Below are 12131 nucleotides of genomic sequence, written 5' to 3'. Positions count from 1 at the left end.
AAGCAGACTGGGAAATCTCCCAAAGGTCAATTGATATCAAATCAGGAGGAATGCGTCAACACCTGATGCATTCGACCTAATGAACTCAACTCAACATACAGATTTATGGAACTAAAGCTGCCACAAAGAACAGTAAAACCTAGGGTTTTAAAAAGACAATATATTTCACGTTGGACAGAAGGAAGTGCGGGAGTTCATGGCTGCAGACTAAATATTAATTGATTTTTCCATTTCTGGATAAAGTTCAAGAAGAAAGAGGAGTCAAAGAGAGGCCAGATAAGGTGCGAGAAGTTTGCAGCTTGGAAACAAGTCATTGCTTTTTCTAGTTCACTGTGAGATACATCATTAATATACCAGAAAGAGAGACCAGAGAGGAATCTGAAGTAGTAGTGAAATAATGAATATTCAACAAATTCCACCAACTTTGCCAGCTTCAGCATGGTAGTGGCATAGGTCTAACTATCTTCAGAAGCTTCATAAGGTCAGAAGTAAGGAGGTTCATCGATGCTTGTACAATGTTCTGCACCTTTTGCAACTCCTCAGATACTGAAGCAGTCAGTCCTCATCCAAATGCAGCATGACCGAGACAACATTCAGGCTTGGGCTGATACAGAGCAAGTTCATATTCACCACACAAACGTTAGGCAATTACACTCTCAAACAAGAGAGAATCCAACCGGCTATGCCATTGATGAATCAACACCACTGTCAACATTTGGAGGATTAACATTTGTCATAAACTGAACTTGAATAGAAAAATAAATACGGTAGCTACATGAACAGGTCAGATACTGGGAATTCTGTGGTCTTCAGATTTCTCAAAATCTATCCTCCATTTACAAGGCAGAAGTCAGGAATATGATAGAATGCTTTCCACTTGCTGGAAAGCGTGCAGCTCCAGAAACAGTCAGGCAACTTCACATCAGCACAAAGCAGCCCAATTGTTTGGAATCCTACTTTATACCTTCAACATTTACCTACATCCAACTTTCCACCATGAGCCTTTTCTTGCTGATCTATGTATGTTCTCAGTTAAACAATACCCTTCAGTTTCCTTGGTTTCAAGTCCCTCTGTGGACTCACCTATCTCTATCCATGCAATGTTGTCCAGCCTTATAACCTTCCAAGGTATTTTCTCTCCCTCAGTCCTGGCGTCTTGAGTATCCACTATCTTATATCATTACACCATTGGCAGTACTCTCTAAAACTCTCTGCTTCCAGGTTTCCATTCCCATTTGAGACCCTCCTTAAAACTACCTTTTTAACTAAAAATTTAGTCATCTGCTCCACTACTAATTATGTTACTAGTGTTTAAGAATGCTTCTGTGAAGGATATAGAAATGATTTACTTCATACATAAATACAAATGCTCTTTTTGTTTTTGATATGGAGCCAAAGAACATTAGTAAGTAATTGGCAAATAGCTGTTGTCTTGGGACTGAATAAAAGTGGAATCTAACCAAATTGGAGTTTGTAAAAGGAGAATTTTTAAGAGGTTGGCAAAGGCAACTTCGAAGAATTCAAGTCTGGATGTAAAAAAAGATGTAGTGCAGTTTGCTTGGAATTAACAAAGAAACATCTTTGGCTGAAGCATTTTACAAATTAACTCTCCTCTCCTCATCAACTTTAATCTTTCAACATGCAACCCCCCTTTTAAGGAAAATGGTTTGATCTGTGACATCACAATTGAATACCACATTAGTACTTCATCTGGATCAATCCAGTAAAATCTTAACTAAAATTACTGAACTAGTTTCCTTCCCCTACTCCGAGATGACTGGCAAACTCATTGAGAAGGGAAAAGTAAATGAAATATCTGTCAATAATGGCACACAAACATAATAGTATTATTTCATAATGTAACCCTTGAACTACTACAGTTGCTGAAAGAGAGTTGGCAAAAATCTGTTTGTTTCACCACTGGAGGAAAAAATTATTATTCATTCAAAGTTGGATTATAGTTAATCATGTTGTTAGCCCATCAAAACCTAGGTAAAATTAGGCTAAGAAGAGAGAGCAAGCAATCAAAATATCAGCAAATATTTCTTTACCCAAAAGAAAGTTGCATAACTTTATGAACAAGGTAAATCATATTGGGAGAAATACTCTGAAGTGAATCTCAGTATAAATCCAAAATGTGAAATCAGAAATAGTCACTGACCCCTTCCTTGGTCCATAAAATCAAAGATCCTGGAAATCCCAGTGTTTAGTTATTAGTTCCTTTCTTTCTCCAGTTTCTATTTCAACTTCCACTCTTGCCAAGCTCACATTGGCCATGACAACATTCCCTTTGCCACTAAACTTCTGACCACCCAACTTATACTTGTTTCCATGGTGACATCATAAATTGTTAAATCTTTTGAACCACTTTTCAAAATAGACGTCAGAATCCCAAAAAAGCCAAATCAATCCGTCTGTCTTTCTAACCTACTTTATTCCAACCTGTCTTAGCTCTTCAAATTCCTTGAAGCTTGTTGTCAGTTTATAGGTCACCCATCTCACCCACTACCTCCTATCTGACTATTTCTAACTAGGTTCAGCTCATTATGTTCATACTATTGAAATAGTAATGTTTTTGAAATACGAGTTGCATCTCTGGGATATAGACAGTTACCTGATAATCTTTATTAATTTTGTACTGCATAAGTAACATATTTCTTGTTTTTTCAAGTTCTTGAACAGTCTCTGCATGTGTTGCCTGAAGCTCTCGCATGGAGTACTCCAAATCTTTCTTAATGTCGTCCTCTACTTTCTCCAGGAATTCAATATGTCTATTCTTCTCGTGTTTACGAACCTACAATAAAGGCAAAAAACACATGACTGGTCTATATGCACACTCTCTTCCAGCTTTATCTTCCTCAATATGGATATAAAACTCTACAGTATGGCCAACGAATTGCAAAATACATCATGTACAATAAAGACTAGTACCAGTTGTGTGTGTATTTACATAAATTTGGTTTTCATGCCTCAACAAAATGTATAACTTCCCCAAGTTTTGTTCAAGTAGTTTTGATATTACCACCAGGTTATAATCCAGTCTTGTCCTTCAAACTCGTATAAAATGATGATCAGGTGATAATCATTCACATTTATTCACTTCAACTCCACTATTAATGGTAAGGTCACCATCGTCGTACTGGACCACAGGGCTGCTCTCTCACTAGGGAGACCCAACTGGTGGTGGTTGAACGTAAGGGTCAGCATGCTCAGATGAGATGTGGGTTGAGAAGGTGGGACCTTCATGGTGACCTTGGCTGGTGTAGGAATTGAACCTGCAGAGCTGACATCACTCTGCATTATAAAGCAGCTGTCCAGCCAACTGAGCTAACCAATCCCTTTCCAATATTACAGGTATACTGTGAAATTTGACAGCTTTGCTACACAGTAGAATTACCACCTTTTGAAGGACATCTTAGGAGAGGGATGTGGTGGCGACTCTATGGCTTCAGAGATGCATTTTGTCCTTTTTTTTAGAAAGAGAAGTTGTAAAACAGATGTGACAAATTGTCTCCAGTAAAGTAAACAACTTGTGAGGCCCTGGCGTTTTCTTTTAAATTTTGAACAATTGAAGCAGCAAGAATGAGTGGAGTCAGGCTCTCACAAAACCAGGGTTTTAGTTTAGTTTTCAACTGTTGGGGTTTTGAAGTTAGTTGTGAAATCTTCCATACCTCTCTCTCTGCCAGAAATCTCTCTCGGTGTTCTTTTCTCCTGGACTGTAGAAACATCACATGTAAGACAATTTGTTCTACTAATTTACCTTTGCCAAGGGTGTACTTATAGGACGTTACTATATTGGAACAGTTGCTGTTCAGGCATTAAATCAGCTAATTTTCTGTTAAGTTTTCCAACAGAGCTAACGTTTTACCAATTCTTCTTTTTTTTTTGTATTTTAACTGATGTTAGAATAAAAGTGTGTTTTGCTTTAAACTGAATAGTGTGACCAATCAAATTACATCTAGATCCCAGCATCTTACACTTGCCATTAAATAAACTTAGGGCCTAGGCTATCTCCTTGATATATCTGAAGAGGCAAAGACAGAAATTGCTGGAAAAGCTCAGCAGGTCTGGCAACATCCGTGAAGATAAATTAGAAATGACATTTCAGGTGCATTGACCTTTCCTCAGAATTTCAGTGGAATATTTGTGCGCTTTGCCATTGGAGATAGGACTTCCCAGGTGGCTAGTGATACAATAAAATACCAGGTAGCTTCATAACAGACATACTTATTCAAGTTGGCTTGATGTCAATGAGTGAAAAACAATTCGCATAACAGTTCTTTAAGATATTCTTATTTAGACGGTTCTAATTCATATCCTTAATCTCTAAAGATGATTCAGGAGTCTCACTGGACATTGGCCAGGAAGGTAATGACTCTTCAGAGGAAATCATTCGCCCTTAGGGTACACCATTACAGGCTACAGGTGATCAAAACTCCAGAAAAATTATTCAAAAAAAAGCAGTGGAATTTGTCAAAGGGATGCCTGGTTTGTTTGCTGTGTTGTGGAATGGGTGGCCAGGGATAATATAGGGGCTTTTGCATGTGATTGGATTGTTGGAAACTAACAGAACATCACAATGAGGAAATCTTAGGCAGCACGTGTCGTAAGTACATCACATTGTATCTCCTCCTCATGCTGTTTGAAGAGGCTGTGTCTTTTCTTACACACCCAAAGCTTATTCCTTTTCAGTGCTGTGCAGAATGCAGAGCAAAACAACCATTCTGGAGACTCTAACTGGTGCATACTGAGAGACGCCTTCAAATCTGTTGAGGCCTCTGAAGCATATCTTTAATGTACTGCAGGCTTGTTCAAAGATATATACAATTGTCATATAGTTTGCATTGTATTGCTCTTAGGCCTCATTGATGACATCTGAGGAACTCAACCAATCACATTTCAAGTGAGTATCTCTTATATCTGAACAGCCAGCTGACTTGCTTAACAATCTGCAGGAAAATTACAAAACGATGCCAACATTGTACAGCAGTTATTATGGGATACTTTAACTACTCAAATATAAACTGCGATACTGGTGGTGTAAACAACAGCGAGGGGCAAATGTTCCATGATTTTGTTCAGGAGAGTTTCTTATAGCAGCGTGTCTAGTCAAATAAGAGACAACACAGTTGGATCTGATTTTTGGAAAAGAGATGATAATGTAGACCAGGGGTCAACGGATGTATGTTTAGAAGACAGTGATGATTGTACCATAAAGTTCAGAATGATAGTGGAGAATGACAATGGTCAATCTAAACTAAGAAAGATTAATTGACAGAGAGCTGATTTCAATACACCAAGAATGGAGGTGGGCAAGATAGATTGGAAAATAAGTTTGCGAGAAAAAACTGTAGCTGAGCAATGGATTATCTTCACAGTAGAGATTACTTGGGTAAAGTTAAGGCATATTCCCTCAAATGGGATAACTAGGGTAAACAGATCCAGAGCACTCTGGATGACAAAGGAAATAAAAATTGAGATAAAGAAGAAACAGTGTTCTACGATTGGTGCCACATAGAAAATATAATTGAGAACTAAGAGGAATACAGGTTAATGATAAGGGGGGTGGTAAAAGAAAACCCCATGAGAATACAAAGAGGAATTATCAGAAAAGACTGGAACCAACATAAAGGGGAATCCCAAAGTCTTCCATAAACATATATATAGTATGGGGATGGGGTAGAGTGGGTAAAAGGACCTATTCAGCATCACAAAGAGGATTTACACCTGGAGGCAGAGCGTGGTTTATGTGTTAAATTAATGCACAGCATATGTATCTACCAAAGGAACTAGATGCTACCTAGACCATGATGGCAGAAGAGGAAATTTTGTCATTAGAAGGCTTCAAAATTGATTAGTTTTGGACGGGTTGCTGGTACTTAAAATTGACAAAGCTCCGAGATTGGACGAGATGCATCCAAAGGATAGTGAAGAAAGAGACAGTGGAAATTGGAGGGCCATAATCTTTCAGTTCTCCCTCGACTTGAGGGAGGGGCATTAAACCGGAGAGCTGCAAACATCTCACCCTTGGTCGAGAAATCATACGCAATACCAGAGCAATTACAAAACAGTCTGTTCAACATCAGTATTGGGGAAGCTTCCAGAAAGAATCATTAATGTTCATTAACGTTCAAGATGGGGCAGAATTGCAGGGCTAAGCCTAAGCTCATCTGCGCCTGTCTACTTTCTTTCTCTTTTTCTCTTTTCTTCTTTTTGCTTTTGCTTTTTCTTTTCTCTTTTCTTTCAAGTCTGGAGGATCGCAGGTGAAGAAGGAGGCTGCTGGAGGGCAGCGGCTGCAAAGCCAGTTCATACCAGACACTGCTCTACCCCAGGCTGGGGTCTCCCGGTAAATGAGGAGCAGGTCATGGGCTAACTCTCCTGGCCAGGAATTGCAGGCTGAGTTGAGGCTCCAGTTCTGCTGCTAGGCCAGGGTGCCTTAAGGAACTGAAGCATCAATGAAAGGGATAGTGGAGGACCCAATAACTGATGACCAGCGGCAATGTCCGGAGGAACACTGGATGGGGAACAGGAGGTACGGAACTCGTGCACCATCAAGCTGAATCATGTCATCAAGATAAAGCAATACCATTGCTGAGAAGGGTCAAGCAGGTAAAGGTCCATTGCTAATGACTTGAAGTATGAGGGTAACAATGGAATGAATTGGAGAGGGATAGGAGTGAGGTACACACTGAATCCCCTACTGCCCAGCTAATCAATCAGGAATACTAATTAATTTGTGCTCTTGGTTAGTCTAGATGATGCAGAACAACAAGCAGACTTAATAAGGCTGTTTATTGCAAGGGTTTTTGCAGAGGTAAACCTGGCTGCATAATCCTAGCTCCACATGATGCAGATATGGAAAGAGGTCCTCCTGTAAGGCAACATCCCCATTGGCAAGGCCAAGAAAAGCAGGTCCAAGTTCAGGAGAATAATTACAGGCTGGACAATAACTAATCAAACTACTTCATAATTTTGCTTGCGCCCAAGCTGAACAGCTCCTCAAAGCTCTGCATCAACTATCACAAGGTTAATGAAGTGACCACAACCAACCCCTGCCAGTACTATGACTGGGTAAAGTAGCCTACATTACCAGTGTTCAGTCATGCTATTCAGGCCCTGAAATACCTTAGCCAACTTTCAAAGGTCAGTGAACCAGATAGTGACAGCCTTATCTAACTGCATAATACGCCGAGACACCCTCTTCCAGAAAGTACAGTCAGCTGACCTAGTCAACTTCACAAACAGCAAGGTCGCTAAGGCTCAAGTGGCTTATCTAGGACATATAGTCGATCAAGGACAAGCACTGCCTAGGGTTGCAAAGGTATGAGATAACACAATTCCCCAATCCCACAACAAAATGGGAAATCATGAGGTTTTTAGGGATGTGTGGGCTTGACTGGAAGTTCATCCCAAACTCCACCACAGTAGCTGTACTGCGAACAGATCTATGAAAGAAAAAGCCAATATAGTATGAGAAATATTATTTGACAGCTTTTAAAAAGCTGAAGGTCATGTTAATAAATGAGACCAAGCTTGCAGCTCCATGCTTTAACAACCTCTCTGTTATCTCTTCAAAAACCTCTAGCAAGTTAGTTAAACGTAATTTTCCCTTAAAAAAAACCCATGCTGATTCTTCTGAATTAACAATCATTTTCCTTGCTTCTTACAATTCTATCTGAATAACATTTCTGGAAATTTGTTCACCACTAAAGTTAAACTGACCAGTCTGTAATTGCGATTCTGGCTGTCAGAGTTTAGGCTAAGTTAGCATTTAGTTTTTGCTTTGCTTGCATCTTATATAGAAAATACTCATCGGTTTTAAACCACAGAAGCTTATTGCTTCATTTAGTTAGTAACGTGAATTTCAGCTTTTTTTTTACAAAGGTGATTCATAAAAATTTAAATTTTTGTAGTGGTATTTTGTAGCGGAACCTGTGTCCCTAAAACATTAGCCTGAGTTTTTGTGACAATTTCACTATGCTACTGTCTCTCCAATTTGTCAAAGTTAGCTCAACACAAGTGCTGTGAACAAAGTTTTCCCAATAAACACAAGAAAGTATCTATGAGATGTCAGTAACTATTGCCATATTTGTCCATCAATTGTGTTTTCATCTTTGTTTTACTGCCAAGTTCCAAAGAGTATGAGAAACCTATGGATCCACAACCAAACAGTAAAATCGGGCCTAAATTTCTTGAAATGACCGATTAACATATTAAAATTGACCAGAGTTGATTTTTTTCCTGAAAGCAAGCCAACACATTTTGCTCAATGCAGAAAGGGACATAAAGGAGTTGGCTTCCTGATGTGTTATCAATTTCTACTGTTTTAACCTCCCAGGTCAATGTATTCAGCATGTTAAAATTCGATCCAAACTGTGAGCAACATTCATAAAATATATTCTTTGTTGAATAGACAAAATATCAACAGAATGAACAAATTTCAAATTACTCTTCTGACTGTGTCCTCCTGGCTCTTTCTGACATTTTCCTATGTTTAAGCTACAATAGCCACTTGAAGGCACACCAATGAATTTACCTCTTAAAATGCAAGACACTTCAATCATGGCTTATGAGGGTCAGATTGTTATTAGTTCAGAGTAGAGACAAATTGGAAGAGGGATCAACTTCTTTGCATTACCTTTATGAGCATCAGTGCTTCGCTGAGTTCAGTCACATCAATATCACTCTCCTGAAATTAAAATGGTCAACAAAGGGCATTATTAAATGGAAATGAATAATACAGGGATAACTGGAAATGACATACTAGATTCTCACCAAATATGACATTTGGCTTGAATATCATGAATAAATAAACCAGCGCATTTTACATTTTTCTTCCCAAGGCTTGAAGCAGAAAGCTGGTATATTTATGGCATGCATAAAACATTTCAAGCATTCCATTGTCACTTTCTGGGAGATATAAAGCACTTCAGGTATCTTACTTTGGTGAAGAACTTCATACGCTCTTTCAGTTCATCCAGCTGTTGCTTGTGTTCAAGATAGTGCAGCTGAAGCTCTCTGTTCTCCTGGGAGAGGCGTTCATTTTTTTCTGATAATCATTACACGATAAATGGAAATAATAGACATTTTAACTTGTTAAAACAAAAATGTAACAATGACAATATCTAATAACAAGTGTAACTGAGTGAAATCAAAGGAAGCATGTAAGGAATCCAATTTTTATCAAGAAGAGCTGAACATTTTATGTTCTTTATAATTCTACTCAAAATCCTGGGAGAAAAATTCCTATAAGTTTATGTAACAGAACAGCAAAAATGCAGTTCAGAAAAAGATTTGCAAATGTGTTACAAATAGTGAAAATAACACAACGAATTTACTGCAATTTGCTGTATGTTATGATGAGTTGTTTCCTACATTACAACAGAGACTTGCATCAAAAACATTTCAACTTGAAGACATCCAGACAACATAAAATCTGCTGCATAAATGCAAGTCTGTCTGAGAATAATTGGAAATTTCCTGAATATTACAAATGACAACAGGAATCTTACGATTGAGGAGTATTTACCCTTAAGTTTGAATATACCTCAATGTCTGGTCATGAATATTGTTTGAAAGAGTGTGAAACTACAATATAGTAGTTTTGATTTACTGTCTACATAAACTGAGATTATTGATACAAAACTAATAGTCATAATCAGCAAGTTCATGTTAATATTTTAGGGGCGTGTTTAAGTTTGGGAAGATTACATTTTTAAGCTTTAAGGAGTTAAAATGTTGGACTTCACAAATCTCTAATAGAATTCCATCTGTTCTTATGAGCTCAGAATTGGTACGGTGAAAGTCATAAAAACATCAGGTCATCTTCATTTAGTTAGGAACTGCAGACAATTCTGAGAAGAACTGCCTTGACTTCATTAGGTACTTAAAATTTTTAAGGAAATTTTGGGTCAAAAGGTGTGATTTTGAAGCCACAAGTTAAGGAGGCATTAATGGTAATGTCAGTTGCCACGAAGATGCGTAATTCAGGGTGGAGCTTTGGTTGGAATTCTGGGAAGATATCTGTGGGATTTGTCCAAAAATGCTTTGGGTTTGATCTAAAAACACCCATGTTGTTGGGTGCAAGCCCTCTGCTCAGAGAAAGAAACAGTTTGCTAAGATTTGAAAAGCAGCTCTGAAACACATGCTTTCAAAATTCAGGGTATTTCTGAGTTGCCAGCACTAAGCAATTAGGCTATGGAGTGCAGTGAGACATAAATTCAACTAGCGAGTCCACAGGCTTTGAAGAAAGTGTTGGAAGGATCCAAATTAACTTTTGTACCTCAGAATAGTTGGAAGACTGAAGAGAAATTGAAGCAAATTCTTGAGAGTTGTGGCACTTTGATATGGTGAAAGGCTTAATATCAATCCAAAGCCTTTTTGATGGCAAGTCATAAGGAAAATGGGGAGGTTCCTTTGATAATTTTACTCTAAACTATACGCCACTGTGTTTTTATGCCTTGCAATGTGCAGGATAAACATTCACCTAAGGGAATGCTTAGTTAGCCAGGTTTGTTCTATTTAATTCTTCTACAGTAAAATTTAACTGTTTTGAATAGTGAAATCACTGTGATGTAATTGCTTTTAGTGAATCAGTCGCTGTTTGAATTTCTCTTTAAACATTAATGGCTTCGGTGGGGATTATAACAAAAACTTCTTCTATCATACAAGAAGTAAATTAAAATATTACTGTGCAAAGTTGTAGTTTATGTTTAAAACATAAAGAAGAAAAATGGCACATTATATCCATACACCCAGTCTAACTTTCCTTCTCGTGAACTTCATACAGTCATCAGTAATTTTTTAAGCATATCTGCTGGAACTGTCCATAGAAGTACAAAAGAAGTGTTACTGGATTGGATGTTATTTATACTATTTTCCAATCAGCTGTAAGTGAGTGAAGAGGAACATAAAATGCGCTGTATCAGTGGCTGATCCAATACTGCCAATTTTACACCCATGTGAAGCCTAAATTCTATTCCAATGCTGTAGTCAAATTCAAGCAATGTGACCTGTGAAAACAGCAACATATAATCTAGGCACCAAAGTATTTGTTTGGCATGAATTTAAAACTAAACATATTAATTGATTCAAAATGGATAGTGGCTTGGCTCCCTTGATTTTGGTTTACTAATCAGGCACACGCTGATGTGGGATCAACGTAATCCTACCAGATGAGCAAGTTAAAAGTAGCGTTTTCCAACATTTTGATTACTAACTGCATTAAAGCAAGGAAAATAATGCTTTATTTAAAACTGAAGCTGTATAATTCCATACACCACTATTTTATACTTCAAAAACATATGTAGATACAGTGATGAAAGGTATGGAATTTCCAGGTTATCATTTTTAAGTTTTGGTTTCAGGATAGCGGCATGTGGGTGTTAGTTGATTTGTTAAAGAGTTTTGTTTCTAAAATAAACAAAGTCACCCAGACTTTCCAGAATAGTGACCTGGTCCAGAATGTATCAGAGAGCCGGTGACTCCAATCAGAGTTTTGAAGAACCCCTGAAATTTATTGGAATAAGATGTTTATACTGTGAGGTGAAGAACAAGTGGAGTAAACATGTAACACCCCAAGCCGCACCTCCATCTCCTACCTACTAACCTCATCCCACCTCCTTGACCTGTCCGTCTTCCCTGGACTGACCCATCCCCTCCCTACCTCCCCACCTATACTCTCCTCTCCACCTAGCTTCTTTTCTCTCCATCTTCGGTCCGCCTCCCCATCTCTCCCTATTTATTCCAGAACCCTCACCCCACCCCCCTCTCTGATGAAGGGTCTAGGCCCGAAACGTCAGCTTTTGTGCTCCTGAGATGCTGCTGGGCCTGCTGTGTTCATCCAGCCTCACATTTTATTATCATGTAATACCAATAACTCAGTTCAGAAGCAAGTATTTTTCAATTCAATTACAAAACACCAGTGCAGTGGTTAGAAGCAAGCATAGTTTCTCTTGTGGAAGTGAGTTTTCTTTTCGGAGCAGTTCAGGAATAAGTTAACTCAGTAGAAAGATACCAAAATTTCGTCAAAACCCACAGGCTGTCAGAAACTGAGAAGATTCAAGCTCTCAGGTTGCAAGTAATGATATGGGAAAACTGCATAGTTCACAGGAAATAAATGGGGAAAAATC

The 12131-nt window shown here is 38.3% G+C and overlaps 1 protein-coding gene across 8 annotated transcripts in view; it reads right to left on the bottom strand.

Moving 5' to 3' along the window:
• rpgrip1l (RPGRIP1 like) overlaps positions 1-12131 on the bottom strand; it is a 193813-nt gene that overhangs the window by 99659 nt on the left and 82023 nt on the right. For all 8 annotated transcript variants that reach the window (XR_007249114.2, XM_048546733.2, XM_048546732.2 and 5 more), the window contains 3 exons: positions 8943-9049; positions 8639-8689; positions 2615-2794 (listed from right to left, as the gene is read on the bottom strand). Coding sequence is in view for 7 of the 8 variants with exons in the window: in XM_048546733.2 (XP_048402690.1) it covers positions 2615-2794; positions 8639-8689; positions 8943-9049 (338 nt within the window). In the remaining variant the exon portion in view is untranslated. The remainder of the gene's footprint in view (positions 1-2614; positions 2795-8638; positions 8690-8942; positions 9050-12131) is intronic.

Source organism: Stegostoma tigrinum, chromosome 16 (assembly GCF_030684315.1).
Source record: "Stegostoma tigrinum isolate sSteTig4 chromosome 16, sSteTig4.hap1, whole genome shotgun sequence".
Classification (NCBI taxonomy): domain Eukaryota; kingdom Metazoa; phylum Chordata; class Chondrichthyes; order Orectolobiformes; family Stegostomatidae; genus Stegostoma; species Stegostoma tigrinum.
The sequence above is the reverse complement of the archived record's forward strand: the minus strand, read 5'-3'. Positions and strand labels throughout refer to the sequence as shown.